This window comes from Watersipora subatra, chromosome 8, assembly GCF_963576615.1.
Source record: "Watersipora subatra chromosome 8, tzWatSuba1.1, whole genome shotgun sequence".
NCBI classification, from domain to species: Eukaryota; Metazoa; Bryozoa; class Gymnolaemata; order Cheilostomatida; family Watersiporidae; genus Watersipora; species Watersipora subatra.
The window spans coordinates 48,503,125-48,525,314 of NC_088715.1; the positions used below are offsets into that span (position 1 = coordinate 48,503,125).

At 34.7% G+C, this 22,190-nt stretch overlaps 1 protein-coding gene across 1 annotated transcript in view; it reads right to left on the reverse strand.

Annotated features, from left to right (window-relative positions):
• LOC137402184 (band 4.1-like protein 5) overlaps nt 1-22,190 on the reverse strand; it is a 29,833-nt gene that overhangs the window by 2,015 nt on the left and 5,628 nt on the right. Inside the window, exons 2-11 of the mRNA XM_068088666.1 lie at nt 18,899-18,998; nt 17,104-17,211; nt 11,932-12,062; nt 10,962-11,180; nt 7,539-7,785; nt 6,243-6,403; nt 4,986-5,057; nt 3,539-3,709; nt 1,275-2,125; nt 369-510 (exon numbers count right to left, since the gene is read on the reverse strand). Coding sequence (XP_067944767.1) covers nt 369-510; nt 1,275-2,125; nt 3,539-3,709; nt 4,986-5,057; nt 6,243-6,403; nt 7,539-7,785; nt 10,962-11,180; nt 11,932-12,062; nt 17,104-17,211; nt 18,899-18,976 — 2,180 coding nt within the window. The 5' untranslated portion in view covers nt 18,977-18,998. The remainder of the gene's footprint in view (nt 1-368; nt 511-1,274; nt 2,126-3,538; nt 3,710-4,985; nt 5,058-6,242; nt 6,404-7,538; nt 7,786-10,961; nt 11,181-11,931; nt 12,063-17,103; nt 17,212-18,898; nt 18,999-22,190) is intronic.

Here is a 22,190-nt window from a genome sequence, read left to right on the forward strand (position 1 = left end):
GCATGTAAAATGGTACATTGTACAGTAACAATGTGTCCATAATTTTGTAGGTAAGTTGCACCAGAGCATGAGGCTCCTACAGCCAGCCAAACTATGAAAAACCAGGATTTAGAGTTCAGAAAATATGGTAGTATGCTTATAATAACGACAAATTAAAACGACTAGCATTTGGTTGAAAAATTAACCAGACCAAATTTATGGTGTTTAATAGAGTTTTTGGTGACCAGATTAGACATATAAAGTAAGCAGACGGCAAAGAGCAGGCTTGCTAAAGAAGATTTAAAGACGGAGCTTCTGAAGGTGTGGCAGTTTTGTTTTTTAATGTTTCCTCGGTTATGTAATAAAACGGATTTTTAAACATAATTTACCTCAGTACTTCTTCAGCTAGCTGGCTAAGTCCTTCCAAATCTTCCATTTTCTCTTTTCTGCTTCTCACGCGACCTCGTTTCCTTAGAGATGGTACGGCAAACTCTGGACCAGACTTACCTGCGATATTCTCCTCACCAGTGTCTAGGAATAAAAGATTTACTATTAACTAAGATGACTACAAAAAATTATCAGAGAAAGTCACCACATCAGTCCTTTTGCTGTTACTATCAAAAGCATTTGCTTATCAGTATGCTGTCGGACCCTTATGCTTCCAAAGATAAGATATGGTTTATGAAGCTTTCTTTGTTTTTAGAACACTGCCTACATAAGTTTCTGTTGTATTCTCTCAGATGCTGATATTTGGTAGTATGCTGACCTGAGTTCACACTGGAATGAATAAAAGTTATCCCTTTTATATAATCAGAGACTTTATAAAAATTTGATTGTAATGACAAAAAACACTAGTTTCATATATAAGCATGTTAGAAAGCATTATAGCACAATAAAGCAAATTTGCATGCTTATTTGTTAAAGTTATTAGTTACTTAGCTAGCAGTTTTTTGAGAGCTTTCGTCATGCATCACTAAAATTGCTCATAAGACTTAATAAAGGGACAACTAACAAAACTTTGAAAACAAGTTATCTTGTTGTCATGACAACTTTATTACACTTGTTCTTGCACAGGCTTTTAACTAGATATGCACATATGACAATACCGCGGTTAACAATGGTATTCTTTTTGATGACAATACATTTAACAAAGTACATAGTCAGAAGTATAAAAATATAGTAACTTTGGAATTGTATTTCACTCGGATGCTAAAGGTTTAGCCATCATATGGTTTCCTCCAAAGCTATGGCTGTTTTCCTTATGAAATCTTAACAAGGTTTAATTATAGACCTACCATTATGGTTCAGAAAAGGTTGGTTGTCTCTGTTCGGCTCATCAATTCCATTTATAGGCTTTTCCATAAAGGTAGAAGTTGAGTCATCTAGAACTAGGGAAAGGGTATTGTCAGCACTCTCACTGGCACCATCGAGTACATCATTGACTGTTAGGTCAGCTATATTTATGTCTGCCATGACTGTAAACTCATGTTGGCTCGGATGGTCTGTGTCAATGTCAGATACAACCAAACTTTTTTCATTATCATTTGGGGGCTTCCTCGTTTTACTGGCATTACTTCCCGAATCATCTTTGAGCAACGTTATTGGAGCTTCGCCATTTAACAATGAACTTGCCGTGGCTGGTTGATCTTGGTGCGCAGAGGAAAAAATGGTCTCAAGTGGTGGTAGTTCTGCTTCATCTTTTCGAGTCAACGTAACTGGTTCCCCTCTTGACGGCAATATATCGCTTTGAAGCGGCACTTGCAAATGGTGTTCATGTTTGGAAACCGGTGGTATGAGAGGCTGAGCTGTTGATGTAAGAAACCTTTCTATTGATGAAGTTGATACGTTCCTTTTTCTTTTGTTCTCCTCTTCTTCCTCTTTTGCTTTTTGGGCCGACGATAAGTCTGAGTTGATTTGTTCGACAAGCCGCTCTAATTCAACCCGGTTATCTTCGACCACTGCTAAAGAATCTCTGTTTGTGTCACGCTCTCCGTCAACTCTCGGAAGAAATCTAGTTGATGTTTTAAGGTCAAATTTATTAGACGATGTATTGAGTAGCGATATAGCGGAGAGACTGTTACTAACTTCTAGAGGTTTCTTCTCTGTAGATGGCGCTTCTGGGGCAGTCTCATAGCAGCCAGAATATCTATAAGCAGTCAAAATGTTTAGCTGTTCATTTGAAATAAACTAGTAGCCTAGTATTAATATTCATGCCTGTCCAAGCTTACCTCCAGACACATAGATTTGGATAAGAACTTTGTTATCTATGGTCAAAGGTATTCAAAGTAAATCAGACCATGAGACTAAATAAAAGTATGCTAGTAGGCTGGCTGCCCCATGCACCATGAGAGATAACTACATGTTGTAAGTATGTGCACACTTATTCCTTCATGCGGAAAAATTGCCGTGTGGGCAGCAGCGGTGGTACGATTAGTTCGGAAACAGAATATCTGAAATCACTAATTCTGTGATGCAATTGTTTCTTCATATCGCTCTAAGCGTGGCTTTGGACGGACTTGGCTCCTATTATAATACATATGGGAAGGAAAAGCTTTTTTTGTGACTCTGTTCTATAATGTGAATTGGCAATGTGTTGTTGTGTAGCAAATGGTGTAGCTGATCTTCTGAAGAAGTAGGAATGCAATGAATGGTCAGGCAGTATTAGCTGATTAGCCTAAGTTGAGCTTACAAAATGACTCTGTTTGTTTTTTAAAATATTTCACTATTTTAAAATCATAAATTGGTAGTTTTAAAAGCTGCGGTAATGACTAAGAACTGTTAGAATGTACTAATAGTTAGTTTTGGTGGCATAATCAACCAATCAGCGCACAGATTGAATCTTATTACAAAATTATACTTTATTTAAAAGATGCTAGAGTTGGTTCACTGAAAATTCCATCAGTCAAGTTTTCGATATGAGTTAGCTAATCAATAGGGGAATATGTAGAGAATTCATCAGAAGAAATATGGTAGTTCCTCAACAATATTCAAATAATGCACTATTAAAAATTAACCATCACTACGACAAAAGCATTTTCTGTTTCTCTGAAGCCTGGTTTAGAGGTTAGGCTAACAGATAGCTCTGTACAGGATCAAAACTGGGTAAAATTTAGCTTAGTAGTCCAACGCTAACATCCGCACTAAATTTCCTGCCGGTATTTCCGGACAATTATGGAACTAGTTATGCCCTGTGCTTTATCGACACACTGGACGACCTCTGATGGCACGCCAGACGGCCTTTTATGACATGTTAACCTGTCAGAAAATTAGTTCATATATAGTTCTAATCATCTAATAAATTCAGTCAGCATTATAGGAATTCACCAGAATCTAGTAATGATATCATCACACTTCTAGTATGGCACATATTTATTTTCAGTAGTGGTATAACCATTATTAACTTTACATAATTTTATTTCTAGTTAGCAGAAGTATAGCTCGCGCTATTCAAAGACATTTGATTACATGTAGCCATGACCAAGTGAAAACTTACTTTGTCGAACTTGTCATGTCTATGTAAACTTACTTTGATAAGCTTCGCATGACCGAGTAAACTTACCTTGACTCTAGCGTAACTTGGCTGGCGGATGGAATTTTAAGATTATCACTGACTTTAGTAGTGCGGCCTCGATCAAGGGTCATGACTCCTAGTTCCTGTCTATTTGCAAATGTGGCAGCTTTTCCTAGTCGGTGATTAGATACACTGGAGAAGCTGCGCAGACTCATTGACCTAAATGGAGCAAGAAAGGTCAATGTCAGTCAATCATTATTGACAATTATAATTATTTTTTCTATCAACTAATATCAAATCACTAAACCTTTCTTGGACAATTTTTTTTTCAAAATTTCGAGAGTATTAAATGACATAGGTTAGTGTCTGATAGCAATGTTACTGGTGAAAGATTCCTTTCAACATTGGTGCTAATCAACCCCCTTGTAGCAGTATACAATAGTTATTTTCTGTGTTTTATTAGGACATCTGATGATCTCTCACGGCACACGAGACAACCAGAGCACTTAGTCTCTGCTACAAACTTTGTTATGATAAGCGCAGTGCCAGTCTGTGAATCTGTTCGAAGCCAAAAATAATTTTGTTTTCAACTGGACCCTAGCACAAGACTCCTAGTGTGGTAGCCTGACACTAATATTTGCACCAATCAACTGCCTTCCTGCATTTTGGAATAATCATTCAGTTAGTTATTACAGCTGATAATATTGCACTACACACAAGGCTATCACTAAAATGGCTCAAAGTTGCTAGTGTATATAATGAAAAATCAAAGATTGAAGGAGCATTCTTTGTATTTATAAACTCATGACTGGAGCGTACTTAATGAAACACCTTGAATTTCTATCTAAATAACTCACAATGATAATGATGCAAGCAAACAGGTCACATATCAAATTATTTTAAGACCTTGCTGTCTTTTCAAATCTGTAAAGGTCAGGATCTAGTTCAATAACTCACCAAGTTTTACTCATGGTCAACGAGCAGCCTTTCTAAAGTTGGCATTTTGGTAAAAAGACTTGTGCACTTTTGCTAAGATTTACTGGTTGAATTTAAAAAACAAATATAACTTATCTAAAAACAAACTGAATATATTTATTTGCAATTACTGGCGGCATGGCTATAGTGTCCTAAAAACACAATTTGTGTGGCACATAGATATAGAATATTTTTTGAATAATTTATAATGAATAAAACAATCATTTTTCCTAATATTTAAGCTATGCATGGATTGGCAGTCATAGGTGTTCTTTTTTATTGCTTCAATTGTCGGCGCAGCCGTGTTGCTGTTTCTTGTCAATTTCGGTAGTATCTAGCAATTAATAAGCGATTTTATCAGCTTTCTGAGTACCGGTAGTTTTAAGTAAGGATTGGTTGTTAAAATTTTGTAGATTAATATAGTTTGTTTTTAAATCATAATCTAGTGCAAAAACTTAGAGACAAATTTTGATTTCACCATTAGTTGCTAAGGTATTGCTAGGTTGAATTGAACTGGCACCTGTCAAATGTAGTCTGTCCCCATTTGCTCTTCATCTGTTCCACCAACTGTGTTTGTGTTCTTCCGTTATACCTGTGGAATAATAGAGAAGGTAGCAGTTATGTTCTTAAAATAAAACCCTGTTATCCAAGCATGGGTGCATGTGTTCTGTGCCTTCTTCCAGGTAATCAAAATATCTGGTTTCAAGACTGTTTGATTCCTGTGAATCAGCCTCGTTAACACCTGTGGGCTGTCTGATTAAAAGTGAAAGAGATTTCGGACAGTTCCATGCTAGCGGCAAAAAGTGCAACAGATTTTTTACATCAAAAATCGTGTGAAAAAGAAAATACAAACAGCAATGGCGCGTTTGCTTCACATCTTTGAAGGATATTTCTCCTTCAAAACAATTTAGGGTAACTCGACTAGAGGAGTTGTCTCCCCTGCAAGTTTCTTTGGTCGAGGAGACGTCGTCCCAAATGGCTCCTTCCTTTTTGTAATGAATTTATGAAGCGTAACTTGTCTCTCCCTGTGTTAACGAATGTTTCCATGCAATGTCCGAAGTTGTGCCGAACGTTTAGTTCTAATCCACATGCTGCAATTTGGTTGAGAACCAAAATTATGTTCAAAATCCGAAACGAACAAATCTCAATTTTTTTGGTTTAAAACCGAGTTGGTCGAGAACCAAAGCGTTTGAGAACCGAGGTTTTACTGTATTTCAAATATCGCAGAGGAATAATGTCATTTTGCAGTACTTTGATGTAACTATCGTATTTAGAACTTTTTATTTATATACACAACTTCGTAACTATGAATCAAAATATAGCTATTCAGCTATTTTACATAGATAATTTAAAACTATGCTTAAATGCTGTAACTCATGGCAAAAAAATTGTCTACTGATCGCAAAATTTTTAAGTTTAGGTAATAAAAACTGTAACAAAAAACTTTTTTATATATAAATCTTCAACAGTTATTTAAGTATGTATTTGAAATGGAACAGAGGATTAAGGCCATTCTGCAGTAAATTTATGCCACTATATAATTTGAAACTGTTTACACACAGGATTGTAAATATGAATTCAAAAAGGTTGGTAGCTACTTTACATAAATAGCACTCAACTACATGTGTACTCAACTCCCTTAAACCACCGTATTAGCTCTATCAACTACTGTAAATATCCAAACACCACAGCCTTTCTGCCACAGTTTAACATTCTAAACTATTTCTGTCTTCCTGTCGATGTTCAATTTAAACACCAAAGTCCTCTACCTACTCACCTGAATGAAGAGCCTCTACTTAACAACTGATGTCTGCCTCTTCTTGTTGGTTTAATCTCAAGTTTCTTGAAGAAGGAATGGTGCTCTATGGACAGTTTCCAGAAGGCTTTAGCGGCGTCTCTTGATACAAAGGTAAACTCGGCAGCTTTATCACTCTTTGACTGCAACATCCATTTACAAACATGAGGAAGGCATTTGTTAGTAACATAAATAATATGTAAAAGTAACATAACCCTACTTAGCTGTATCACTAGATCAAAACGCTCAATAAATTTCTTTCTTTGATTTGAAACATCTTACTACAAAAGCTTTATGTACATGTACATGTAAATACATGCACTCTTCTGGTAAAATGTGTACATAAATCGGTATGTTATAGGTTGACTTAAAATACATAATATTACAATAAAAAATACATCAGGATTGTAATAAAAACCTATGAGATTAACCAATTTTCTAAGCAGCTAGGTCGTATTTCCTATTAAATATTTATGGCATGCTTGCAATTGGTTACCAATTGGCTTATGTTATTAAGTGCATTAGCTTGGGATGGTGAATTATATAGAACTTCTATATAAAACTTTTTATGATAGTCTCACTATAATTTAGGTCAACCTTTAAAAAGCTTTTTTAAATGCACATTTTAACTGAGAAGCGCATGCCTTATATGTATGTGGGCAAAAATATTCAGTAGTAAAATATTTTAAATAATAAAGAATTTAATATTTTAAATAAATATTTTTAATAAATATTGAATTAGTAAAGCAATCTACTAATTTATTTTCAATGTAATTTTATAAATCAAGTTAATTTAAAACAAAATTATAATAAAAGGCCAATAGCGCTATGCACTACAAAAGTGATTTTAATTGCTTTGGTACAAACTTACTTTATCTTTTCTTCATGCCTAAAATTTGATAATGGTTTTGTGAATAATCCACAGCTTTATCTAGTACTTTATCTAGATATCTACTTTATCTAGATAGTACTTTATCTAGATATCTACTTTATCTAGATAGTACTTTATCTAGATATCTACTTTATCTAGATAGTACTTTATCTAGATATCTGCTTTATCTAGATAGTACTTTATCTAGATATCTACTTTATCTAGATAGTACTTTATCTAGTACATCTATATGTTGCTAACCTGAGACCTCTATTATGTTTCACCAACTTAAAACCTTCCCTAGTATGTTGCACTAGCCTGAAACATTCTCTAGTCTGTTTTACTAACCTGAAATCTTTTTAGTATGATTTACTAGCCTAAAACATTCTCTAGTATGTTTTACTAACCTTGCTATCACCGGTGAACAGTTTTATAAAAAACCTCTTTCTTTTGAATGTGAGTTTACGAATCTTCACCCAGATATAGGAAGATGATTTGCTGTTATTAATTAGGGTGTGTATCCCAGAATAAGTTACAGCCAGCTGCACTGCAAGTCCATCGGAGTTATGGCAACAGTGAGGGACAACTCCATACATCTCACTTTTTCTTGCTACCTCTAGCATTAGATAGTCTGCATCAGCTACACCAAGACCTCTGTAAAAGATACAATTATTGGTATTACTTGTGTGGCACTCTGATAAGCCGTAATGTTTGATTTTGATTCTTTTACTATTTGTGATTTTTTCTCAGAATGCTTAAATGTCACTTTTAATAAAGAATCATTAAGTTTATGTTGGCCTTTGGCAGGTAGTCAAAAGTAACTATGAACTTGTGCTCTCTGAGCGAGTTTGTAATGAGATGGTAAAATTGTTTTGGAATACAACAAACTCCATCTCTAATCATCAGAAACAGTATATTTTTTGTGTAGATTTTTGTCTGAAAGGTTTAGTATATTAAAGTTGGAGATATTATAACAGAACTGCATATGCTTGTCACAGTCGAAGAGGTATAACATCAACAGTCCATAAAATATACTGTTCTCAAACTATGCGTGTCGTATGTGAATTTGTCTGCGTTCCGGCTTTAGCGATTAAAGTCTTGGAATAAAAAATAAAATATCTACACCGAAGTAGATTTGATCTCAGACCTTCCTGTTTGTAAGTCCGGCACCATTAAAATTAGGCTACAGAGATTGATCTGATAGCCAGCTGATATACCTCGCTATAGGAGAGCAAATACCCAACGACTTTGCGTACTACTTAGTCATAGCATAACGTCAGCAAACTGGTAGCTCTCATTAATATTAGGCCTACTCAATTTTTCCATTGGCATTGTGCCAGGCTAATAGCAAGTGGCTGATAACTCTCATTACTTCTCATTGTTTATGTGCTGACTATCAATACCGGGGCAACGCCAGGAAGCACAGCTAGTAAGTCTATAAATTTTTGCAAAAACCCTCACTGGGTAAGCAACTTTACTTCGATTATAAGCAGCTTTTTATGGAAGAGTGTACATTTTTCTGGCAGGCTTACACACCAGCAGACGCGCAGGTCAGTGGTGAGTGCAGACTACTGTCCCTATAGCTATATGCAGCCTCTGCTCTCCATTTAACTGAGCAGTATAGTGCTACTTTATTCATTTTTACAAGAAACCTTTGTAGAACATTGTTATCCAAATATTTGCTATAAAAATTAATCTTTGCAGAACAAAAAAAGTTTTTCTATAATGAATTTTTAAAAGATGTATATTTATTTTGTATTATTTGATACCATTACAGACAATACTTTTCTTTGTTAATCTTAGTTGTAAATATATTGGTGGCAAGTATATTATTTTTTAGTTTTCCATTTTATTTGTATCAAAGCTATTGAAATAGCCCTAAGGTGATGCAGGCGGAATTTCCTAGTTTTGGTGGCTTTATAAATATAATAATGTGTACATTTTTTAGCATTTCCGTTATAGTCTTATGAAAGTACATTGTAGACACCATTGGAAATTTCTATTCTGTAATATTTATATGTAATATGGTGTGAAACCTGAAAGGTAAACCTAAATTTTGTTGACATAAACCAACATTTTCAAAACGTTCTCTAAAATCTGTAAAGCTCTTCTTTTGCACACTTTATAAACTTTATTGAATTACGATACTTTATTTAACTTTTTTATAGATAAAACAAAACAAGGTAAACATATTTACTTTTATTATTTCCTAACCAGAGCAAAATTATGTCAACAAGTAATGGCAATTAAAGTTAACAGAATACAAAAAGTTGCAAAATTTCCTATTCTATTTTGCCGTCATATCAATTTGTGAAAGCTGCTAGATCGCCTCACCTTTTAAATAATTCTCCGTGACTATTATAAAATTAATGCAAATCCATAAAATTTCTCATTTATCAATAGGTGATACCGGTAAATACTATTTGTATATACTTTTGAAATATTTTACAAAATTATGCCATTTTACTACCACCACAAAAATATTTGTTAGTTCCCAACCAACATAAACTGCTAGATTCAGTCACAAATAACCAAAAGTGTTCAACCTTTTGATTAGTTGACTACCTTCAAGAGAAGGTAGTAGAGAACTATAACTAGCATGGCTGTTCATTCAACTTTGCCATATTAACCAGGTAATAGGATACACTGATAGCTGAGTACTAGGCATGTATCACCATCAACTAGCAGGACAGAGTTTAGTCCAATCAGACGAAGACTTACAAGACTGAATACTTTCGGCATCTCTTACAAGTTAAAGGCGACCTTTTCATCAGCTCTCTGTTGGTTTTAATGCTATTACAGTTGTAACTTATCTACAGACCACTGCGAATGAACTAGAGTTTAATTAAATTTTTATCTTCTGAGTCTTGTCTATCGAGTTGACAGCATCGCTTTCTACATTCGTCAACTTACTGCTGACTAAACATTTCGAGCAAAAATATGTAGTAGGTATTTTAGTAATTTTAAAATGTCTATGACTTTTCATGTTTTTAAAAAGCTATCAACAAAATTTTAAAAACAGTCATTTACAAATATGCATATGCTAACCCAAATCTGTTGCCATATTTGCACACGTAAATGAATGAGTTGGTTGAACATAAATCAAATCCTAAGGCATGATAAAAAAGACGCACATTGAATCTAGAAAAATCTCATCGTCAAGAGTAAAGCAAAAAAATATGTTTTTACGAATTTGATTTAATTGTGATTTATGCTTACACCATGTACAGTTTTGTGTTGGAAACGAAGAATGTCAAAATTACTTTTGAACGCTGTATAAAGTTTTTTAAAAAGGTTTTCGAACATTGCTAAGAAACATAAATCATAGACTGAAACAATTTTGGAGAAGATCCTTCCTGCTGACTACTAGCGTATTTACATGTATTTTATATGCTAGTATTTTAGGCTCTTTACCCAGTTTTAGAATAAATCAGTAGCTAAGATTTGACAACTATATTGTCAGTTATTAGTGTAGCAACTGTTTTGTTTTCTAACTCAGTTAAGAAACAACTCTGCTATCAATTTCTGCCACTTTTTCATAAAGAATATAATCTAATTATAATAGAGTGTAGAAAAAAATTGCTTTTAACAATTTAGTAAAATAAATAGAATCGCTATACCTTTAGCCAATGACACTATTTATAGCGCATTGTAAATCTGCAATAAAAATGAAATCTAGTTAGAAGAATAAGCTGAGATCTGTTTATGTCTCAACGTAAAGTTTTACTAAAAGAGAAACTCTAAAGAGAGAAGAATGCAACAATCATTTCATTGTTTTCAGGCCCACTATCACCCGGTTTATTTCTAAGTAACCTTTTGGTTTTTCTTACCTCAATGTTTTGTGGTGATCAGCAATTTTGTCTTCCAATTCATCTGTTTGGTTTGGAAGAAGTTGGATGTTTTTAAGATAGTCATGGCCGTGAGCTTGATAGTAGAAATCGCCGAGTTCTGATTGGACTATATATGCTGCCAGGATGACTGCCGTGTTTTCACTACATCTCAACCGGCCTGACACTAAGTCTTGCTTAATTTGCAAAGCAAAATAATACCTAAAGGAAAGTATAATTCTGATAGAATAATGTCACTAACATAAGGTGTCGGACTCATGCACTTATGTATAAACTCTTTATGGTCATTTAACCATATTTGAAGAAATTGCAAAAAAAATTAACAAGCCAAATTTAGTAGAACCAACCAAATTGTAGGAAAAAATTTCATTAGCTAATACCTCATATTTTCTCACTTTTCAAATTTTGATGAATTCTTGTGTTCAAAACTTGAAACCTAAATTTTTGTCTCGCACATTTCAACTAAACTGAGCAGCGTACCATTTCTTGACAAGATGGCTACAGAAATAAAACTTGTAAGCGGATTAGGTGCATAGCACAGAGCAATCCAGCAAATGAGCATTTTGATGCTTAAATGCTATTTTCTGTAACTAAATACCTAATGCAAAGCCTGTGATACAGAGAAATATATTTCATTACTGACTTTTCTACATCTAGCTAACAATCTTGTGACATGAATGAAGCAAAAACCTGAATTTTCAATGTTTAATTAGATTCTAAACGTAAGCCAGCTAATTTTTGTGTGTTTGTAGTAAAATCTCACATAATTCACACCTTATTCACGGTTGGTTGGTTCAACACAATAATAAGCTAGCAACAAAGGTTAAAATTATATAGCAATTACTTTTGAATGTAATAATGTAGTAGTTAATCAGCTATATATACAACCAAAATTTTGTGACTGTTTTTTTAATATTTGATCAATTTACTACAGATATTGGTATTACCTTACCTGGTCAGCTCGTTCTCAAGAGGTGAAGGGTCAGATGTGTAAAACTTGACCTTCATTCTCAAGGTAAGATCTCGGTCATGGCTGCTTAGTCCAACTTGGGATACGATAGATTTTTCTTTATCTAGCCATTCCTATGGTAAAATGTAATGGTGTTAAGTGCTGCTGAGGGAATTCTTAACTGGATTACTGAATATATTTGTTTCGTGATCATACAATGCTTTCCTAGATATCCTTTTTCTGATACCAACAAATTTTCTTTTCTGATAGTTTATTTCGTATGATTTTGGCCTCAAAAATCGAGTATGAAGCCGGCTTGCTTACTGCTAGCAGTCATGTGGGTGTTTTTAAGAGTCATGTTACACAAACAATAGCTCCGTGATCTTGACTTGCCTGAGTCTAGTGGCAAGAGAACCTCAATGACTGTAGATATGCCCAGTTGCAGAGAGCACTTTAAGTTTGCATGCAGTTTCAGTCACAATCAGTGGCTGTTTTTAGGAATTGAACCTCAACCTGATTCTTACAGGTCAAACGCTCTAAACCACTCGTCCACAGCTGCTCTCTCACTGACTTTATTATTTCTGTGAGGACTGGCCATTGACAGCGACATTTAAAACAGCAAGATTGCGATCACTTCATGTAATTGATTAGCCAATGCAGTGACTTTGCATAATAGAAATTAGCCAGCGAATATTCTGTACCACAGTGCCAATATGTCGTAATTGTGTTCATTTAAGTGGAAGCTCCTTTTTTGAAAAATACATTCAATATCTACGCCCATTTATTTTCTATCTATCAGGTCTAGTTACTGTCGTTTATGCAACCTATTCAAGTTATTTACTTTATGTAATATTTACATTGCGTATTTATGTATTTACATCACTCAATCAGCCACACTATTTGTAAATCTTAAGAAAAGCTCCGTCAAATAATATAGAAATTTTAAAATCATGCCATAGTTGTATGCTGAAGTGCTGTCAGGCCCCAGTGACTTCTCTTTTAGCTGTCATTGTATAGTTGTTAAAGCTTTAGCCTATTTCAAAATGCTGAAATGCGACTGATTGGGGCAGGTGTTTGAGTTTCGGTCTACCAAGCTGTATGTCACTGGTTTGTATTCCTAATTATAGAATATTTTTCTACTTCTAATAGTGGCTTAACACAAACCTCAGACACAACTTTTATTATAGTCAATATTATTTTGTGTTATATTGTTTTCATGTTATATATATGTTGTATTACTTTAGTTTATGGTATGCTTATATTCAATTGTATTTTATTATGCTATATTATGTTAGACTGCAGTGAATTGCATCAGATGAAATTGTATAACAATTTTCCATATCATATTATCTGGTTTTGATGTTTTCTTACATTAATTTTTATTATTCTGTCTTAATTTATGCTATATTCTATGGGAATATGCTGTTTTATGTTGTCTTTTGCTAAATGACTTTTTAGTATATTAAATTGCATCATATTATTTTATGTGACCATGTACACTGTGCTGTTTTGGATTATAGTACGTTACATTATATCAAATTATATTAAAGTGATATAGCGTTGTCATGGCAACTCAACAACTCAGCAAAGATTAATTTTAGTTAAATTTAGGTTTAGTACCAAATTTTTTTGGATATTAAAAAATACTTCAAGAATCTCTCACTGTTTGCAACATTACAAAGATGAAGACAGTCCAAGTTTTTAAAAGTTCACAATTAATGTACATCTATAAATTTAATAGTGTGTAGTAAGCCCATAGGTAAAATGTATATTTTCAGCATTTCAACAATCAATCGGACGGAGGGAGACCAATAAAGGTAAATCCATAATTAGCTTAACGATAAATCTAAGCATAATAAAGTTATCGTAGAAAGTCGTCAGACCTCTTGAAGTAGGCACTGGTCTTTACTATTTAGCATTTCAAAAGTAAACCTGCTGTCAGAACTGCGATTGGTTTTCACGTATGTTTAATGATAAAAAAAGTGAATGAGATATTTGATCTGGGCTAGCTTAGCATTTGTAATGTCGCTTGTGTCAAAATGATCTAAATGTAATAAAAACCTGTAATAACATAATTAGCAACTTGTGTTTGCTTTTTACACAGAAGGTCTTATTGTATTGTGTGATGCCACAACGTAGAATGACGGCATGGAAAGCGAAAACTTCCTTGTCACTAGTTAGTAAAATGGCACATACTTGCCAAATCATAAATGAGTATCATTGTTATTGCATCCTTCCTGTACAGCTGCTCACTAGGAAATTTGATAGCAGATTCACTATAGGGTATGTTTGTTTTGTGCTCAACAGCGACAAGGTCAGGCATCAGTTGACAGCAAATTAGGGCAGCTTTGGTTTCAAGTGTATTAAATTTCCATACGTTATGGCTCTTGGCATACGCTCTGAATTTCTTTATTAAAGAATCCCTGGTCATTGTCAAAATTGATCGATAGGACTGTTTTTATATAATTTTGAAACTGTTGTTCAGAATTTAAAAAGGCATTCTGAAGTGTTTCCTTTTGAGAAATAACTTTAAATAAGTACATCCTATTTAAGGGTTCTAGCTGGCACAAACTGTCATTTCAAAATAGTCGCTTTTTATATTTGTTTTTGCAACTGATATCCTCAGTTCCACTTGAACTAACTACCAAACAACATGTTTATGTAGCTTAAGTTTCTATCTTACAATGAGCTACTGAATATCATTATTTTTGGCTCATGGTCCAATTTGCTTTGAACAACATTTGATAGTCGTAAATAAAGTTCATATTTATCAATCTATCCATCCATCTATCCGTCTATCCGTCCATCCATCTATCCGTCCATCCATCTATCCATCTATCCGTCTATCCGTCTATCCATTTATCTATTTATCTATCTATCCGTCTATCCCTCTATCCGTCTATCCGTCTATCCGTCTATCCATTTATCTATCCATTTATCTATCCATTTATCTATCCATTTATCTATCCATTTATCTATCCATTTATCTATCCATTTATCTATTTATCTACCCATTTATCTATTTATCTATCCATTTATCTATCCATTTATCTATTTATCTATCCATTTATCTATCCATTTATCCATTTATCTATCCATTTATCTATCCATTTATCCATTTATCTATCCATTTATCCATTTATCTATTATCTATCTATCCATCTATCCGTCTATCCGTCTACCCGTCCGTCTATCCGCCCGTCTATCCGTCCGTCTATCCGTCCGTCTATCCGTCCGTCTATCCGTCCGTCTATCCGTCCGTCTATCCGTCCGTCTATCCGTCCGTCTATCCGTCTATCAATCTATCCGTCTATCAATCTATCCGTCTATCAATCTATCCGTCTATCAATCTATCCGTCTATCAATCTATCCGTCTATCAATCTATCCGTCTATCAATCTATCCGTCTATCCGTCTAACCGTCTGTCCGTCTATCCGTCTGTCCGTCTATCCGTCTATCCGTCTATCCGTCTATCCGTCTATCTATCTATCCGTCTATCCGTCTAACCGTCTATCCGTCTATCCGTCTATTAATCAATCAATCTATCAATCTATCCGTCTATCCGTCTATCAATCTATCCGTCTAACCGTCTGTCCGTCTATCCGTCTGTTCGTCTATCCGTCTATCCGTCTATCCGTCTATCTATCTATATGTCTGTCTGCATGTATGTATGTCTGTCTGTATGTATGTATGTCTGTCTATCTATCTGTCTGACTGTCTGTCTATCGAAATGCTAAATATTACTCATTACTTGGCTTTATATAAGCTATTATTTTTAGGATTTTGCAAGTTTCAAAATATAAAATACAATGCTATTGGAAGTTATGAGATTAGATTTAGCTACATTGAAATGCCAATTATTAATGTGACAAAGCAGTGTGACTAATGTTATGCAATATTAACTTACTTATTCAAGGTGCTGCCAATGTTTCTAAGAAATATCTTTGGTTTCTTGACTCCTTCTACCATTAATTTTACATAAGTTCCTAACATCTCTGACTGGTACGAATTAGTCAAACTTATCAGTTAACATTTTTCGTAAATAGTACTGCTGTGGTTAGTAAGTTATCTATTGTAGAATGGGGTGGGCATACCCAGAAACGTTACGTTATCTACATTATTCTGTTTTTAGAAATCTGTGACTGACACAGTAACTCTGTCAATGACTCTCAGAAGTAACTAGTGAAAAAAAATTGAAGCAAACATCCAGCTTGCTTATTACGAGGCAGCATTCAATTCTCATAATAGTAATAACATTGAAATACATATGAAGAATTAGCTCTGTGGCTCTACTGATGCATTACCAGGTATATTTATATCTACTGTCAACACCTCTTTAGCTATCATGTGCAACCATGTAATCCAATCAAAGCAAAATGTATCACATTTCTGTAAAAATGTCAGACCACGTGAGTGGAAGGCGAAGGATATGTGAGTGGAATAAAAAGCCTTGCGTGTACTCAGTTGCATTATTATCCCACTTCTGTTTGATTAGAAAACATCTAATTTAAAAATGAAACAGGATTTGGGTTTTTTAAAGCAAATCGATTTGAGCAAGGTTGAAAAAATGATATATGGAATCAAATGGCTGTAAAACAAAAAATGACTAAACGAATCGCAGTTTTTCAAGTTTGGTTTTTGGCTGGTGTGACCACTGACCACTCCTTGCAAAGGTTGACCGCTTCAGCTGAGATATCTAAAACTTGGTTGCCATGTGGCCACCTCTAACAGTTTTGTAAAAGTTCGCTTGCAGATGCAATTTTTCAAGTTGAAATCGGGACAAAGTCACAATGGAAGTAACAACCATTTACTTACTTTTGGCGATAACTTTCTAAGAATTATTGGCTTAGTCTCAGTTCCAGCTCAAAGATTTCGATATTAGACATGGATGTGTAACAAACAATTTAGTTGGTGCTATGTTAAATATTAGTCATCATAAGGCAATCGTACGCTTGGATAAAACTTGTCCTGTCAAGACATATAAATGAGAAAATAGCTTCGCAACCAGTCAATTGGTTTTCAATATAAGGAAGATAAACGACCAGTGGATGATTAAAAGCGCGACAGGACAACCAGTGATATATGAGCTAAACATAATATTTTTAACAGTTAATTTGAGATTTTTGACTTTGCCTATCATTAACCTTCTGTTAAAGCTGTTTGTTAACATCTTACCACAACATTGGTTTTAGCATGCGTGTATTCGAGGCCAAAATAATCACTCTCTGTTAGCTTGAGCTCCGTGAAAACCAATTTGTAGACTTCAGAGGCTAGAGCCTTTCTCTACAAATAACATTGCATCATGTTTCAAGATAGTAGGTTCGCACACTTGTGTCTTTCTGACCATGTTTCTATGATGATGATGATTTATAGTTGGAGTTGTGCGCACATTGAGTTTCTGTGCGATAAGCAATTTACTGGATGGTGGCGTGGTGCAGATTAATGCTGGCGCTTTGTTAAAAAAGAAGTCAGAGCAAATATTTCCATGTTTTCGGAACTTTTCAAATCGAAATAAAAACAACAAAAGTGTAGAAAATGTTTAAAATGGAATAGCTTGCGCAGTATTTTCTTAGGCATCATTTGCAAGTGGTGTTTCCATCATTCGTAAGCATGAGATATTCAGTAAAAAATTGTGGGTAACAAAATTTGCTTAATTGGCAGCTTTTTTGCCGTTTCCACTTTACGTATAACACAAACCTTGTCATGGAAACAGAGTGTGACAGAAAACAACTACTTGCTGTATTACGTCTAAAAGATCTCACATCTTATTTAGCAAAGCTTTTTTGAAATGTCTCGCAGCACTCTGTTTGAGGCTAACTCGTAAAGCGGGACACAAATTTCAAGAAACACTTCTAAGGTCAAAGTGTCACTAAAAAAAGTGAACAGATTAAATCTCGTTGTCTCCATTATCCCTCTTTAGTAAGGCTCAGCTCAGACTAGTAAATTCTATAGTATTATACAATAAATAGAATTGATATGAGGATAGCTAGGTAGTGGGAGAGGTCTATCAACCCATCTACAATAACTACATGAATGGGCTTCTAAAAGATCTAAGGAAACAAAGAGGAGAAATCCTTTAGGAATTTGATGAAAGATCAGCAATGAAAGGGGCTCTTTGGACGGCTACTGTATCAATAGTATCTCGTTTCCAACTCAGTATATCGGTCAACTTTCCTATCTTATGGTACATGCATTTGTTTACGATTCAATGTGATGAGTCTGTTTTGAGCCATGAACTTGAAGTACCCGCGGGACCATGTTTGAATGAAACAGCCTGCTATCATCACGTTTTTAATCAGAGTTTTTTGTGCAAAGTCACGAAATTTCACTTCTTTTGAAGCATCAGTTTCTCGTAACTGGCTAAAATCTAACCGCAGCTCGATAAAGAATAAACTTCACACACTCATTTTTTTATTGACGGTAGTGTGTTGGTAGTGCTAGTACTTTGTATAAGTTTTCTATAGGCAGTAGAACTGTACATAAATTTTGGTAAAACTGATCTGTTAAACTGTCATATGTGAAGTTTATAAAAATTTGTTGGCAATATGAATTGATAGCAACGCTATAAACAACATATATATACAACAGGCATGTAAAAACTACTAAAAATCTATTAGTTCGAAGGCCAAACTAGTTTTCATCAATTCGAATTTTATGCCAGAAGGTTAACTGTAATTTGCTTCTATTGGAATAAAAACTTGCCAACAATCATTTCTTTGTAGAAATAAAATTCCATAGTTACATTCGACGTATCTAACTAATTTGGAGTTGGCTTCCACCACTTGTTATCTTTAAACAGTTTGCTTGAAAAAAGACTGGCGAAAAAAGTAAAACACTCGAAATGGTTTACCCATGTATTTTAATTGGTACAAAATGTAGTTGAAGTGATTATCTCAATGGTTATTATTATACTTGTACAGGATTGTCATTCATAGTGGATGTTCAAGATGCGACAAGTAATGATACTTACCTGGACTTGATGAACTTGAGCAGACTCATCAAGAAGAATCACTTTACAATTAAGTTTTTTGTTGCTGGAGGAAATCATATTGCTCTAACAGCCAGCTTCACTGTAATATAAGTAAGATGCACAGGCTGCTCAACTGAATACCGTAATCTTTGCTATGATAAGAAGCGAATACGAAACCATGGTTAGAAGATGAAGAAAAACATTGCATTAAACTGGATGTGAACTCACAACATTAAGCTCTGCCGTATGCCTCCTTCATACTACTATGCATGCTATCACATACGCTGGTGTATGCTATCCCCATGCTATCATGCATGCTATCATCTGCAGTGGTGTATGCTATCCCCATGCTATCATGCGTGCTATCACCTGCACTGGTGTATGTTACCCCATGCTATCATGCATGCTATCACCTGCACTGGTGGTTAACCTTCGAGAATTATAGAGCTATTGCTCATATAGCTGTTTCTGTGCTCTTTTGATTTACTTGACGACCTCTCATAGCACAACAGACTGCCATATACGAAACTTAGTATAACAATTTTTTTTAACTTGTAAAATAAAGTTTTCCATTTATATAAATCTACATTAATTAAGCATAAAAGTACATCGGCTTTTTAAAATCTTTTTTTTAACAAATTTAATTTGACAAGATTAAACACTTTTATCCTTGCTTTTACATTTGAAATACCCAGAAATAAAGCTTACAAAACAGGACCTTTAGCTTGCAATCAACAAGACAAACTTGTAGAGGAGGTCAGGAAAAGCCTCAGTTCCTAGATGGCCTTGCCTTACATGAGCGGCTACAAGCCTTCTGGTCTCAGATAAGCGCGGCAGGCCCAACAAAACTTGATCTATTCTACTCCTGGTTTTTCTCGCAGGCTGTTGTAGACAAGGTATATGACTATCTACATTTGAGGTGTTCAAACTACCCATCCTCAATGCCTCATGATTTCAAAAGAAATACAGCAGTTTTTGCCTTGAAAGGGTATGTGATTGTTCAGAATAATTGAGTCAGGAAGAGCTCCCTGTCAGCAGATAAATGCATGCATGATGATGCCTGTCAGAGATATTTTATAAGTTTTATAATGCTGTCAAGCTACTATGGCTTACACTTAGCACTTTTAACAAATGGATGCAGTGAATGATAAAAAATGTTTTACTGGATTCATTAGCAGGTCTTTACCATGGGGGTCACATATCCCCGAAAGTAGCGCATGAGGGATAACTCCAAGTCTATGGATACAAGTTGAAACAAATGAATGCTTATTAGATATCTCATTTTATGATACATATATTTGAACGTATCCAACATTTAGTCCTCTTTATCCATTTAGGGTATGAGTAGGGAACATAAGGGATGCTTACGATCATCCCAGTCAGTTTGGGAGACCATTTAAACTTTAACTAATTTCTCCATTACGGTCTTTTTTAGCAACGACAATGCTCAGATTAGAATTCCTAACATTTTATGATATAACAAGGCTTGTTTGCTCAGTAGCTTCCAGAATTTTGCCTTCTCCTAAGTATGCTATGTGCAACTGACTTAAAAAAGGTACAAAGAATAAAGCAAGTGCTAACACGCTGCAATACAACTATTCGAAATCGTCTCTGGCAAAGGTATTCCATTTTTTCATTGTTCTCATAGCCAATGAAAACAGAAAAGCCAATCAGAAAACAGCATTTTCTAATGTACTATGTTTCTATGATACGGATGATTTGAATTTGAATTTTGAGTTGTGGGCACTACGAATTACTGTGTGATAAGTATTTTAATAAACAGTCCGCAATATCCACATATCGGGGACTAACGTTTGCCTTTTGTTAAAGAAGATAAGAAATTCTGTGACCAAGCTCATAGCAGCGCATTTAAAACTGCTCTAATCGGAATAAAAATGACTGAAATTTGTAAAATACGGAAAAACCTAAAATGGAATAACTTGCATGCAATTTTCTTGCACATCATCCACAAGTGTCGTCTACATCTTTCGCAAACATGAAAACTTGCAGATGACGCAAGCTTGGAGATTGGAAACATAGTAAAGAAACATAGCGATGTAAATCTCCTTGGAACAGAATATTCAATAAAGTAAACATAGAGATATGATGGCTTTCCTTAGTGTCATAAAACCATATGTTTAAATACCCTTATCTTAATAAACCCACAAGCGCAAAGCGCTGATATGCCCAATGCATTATGTTATTCAATTGCATCATGCGCTATCATCAGCTCAAAATTTTATAGCTATGTCCAGATGTAAATGCGCATGCATTAGCGACAAACACCTTATCTGTGAGGCACGTGATATTACCCACCCTCTTTGTGGAAGATACATAGTGCACTCTAAAAAGAAACAGTCCTAAGAATCAACTCACAATCATATCAATCCATTCCTTTATGCCGAATCTGTGCTAGTAATTGTTTGCGTACCCTCGCTAGTAGCTCAAATTGAAGTACTTAGCGGCAGTCCCCTCAGGAGTTGAGAAAAGATAAACAACCCTAGATGAGACAATTAACGTTGACTCATCATGATGGTGACAGACTGAAGCGCATCTTGTCTAAGTCGATGGCTTGAGTGATTAATGATTCAAAGACAAGTGTTGTTTGTCGCGGCTTTTGAACTTTTCTATTACCAAAAATGTTTAACTGCGATGAAAACCTTTGGTAGCTAAAAGGCCTTATGACTTTCAAGCCTAGCCAGGTATGTAAAAGCAGTCCCCCTTATTTTAAACTGTATCCATCGTGTTTTTTGACGTCATCAAGTCGTTTGCGCATGCGCTCATTCACGAAAAAGCCGCCATTTTTGTAGAAAAAGATCGTTTTTCTTTGATTTATTAGTACTTCCAAGTGTTGTTTTGATACTATAATAAAAAATTGCGAACAAAAACATCGTTTTCAAATTATCATTGCAAAAGCTTTGTGTTTCTAACGAAAAAATTGTCTATAAAGATGGCCGAAAACAATAAAATGACGTCACGAAAAAACGAAGGATTAGCAACATTCTATCACCTGTGATATCACATTGAATCACACAGTTCTTTTAAACTGAATACCATTTTAAAGTTTCAAACTTGTAGAACTCAATAGAAAGGGGAAACATCAAATCTAGTAAACGGTTTATTCACACTAGTGCTGGGCACGACTACTTCTTGGCCAACGAGTTCAGACTCGCCCTTTCTGTTCAATTTTTAGAGTGTCGAGTAGCTAGTATTGCTTGGCACAAGTGCTTATTGTCCAATGGGTTTTTCGGAAACTGGGTTTGTTATAATTTCATTCAATTTATTTATTTTT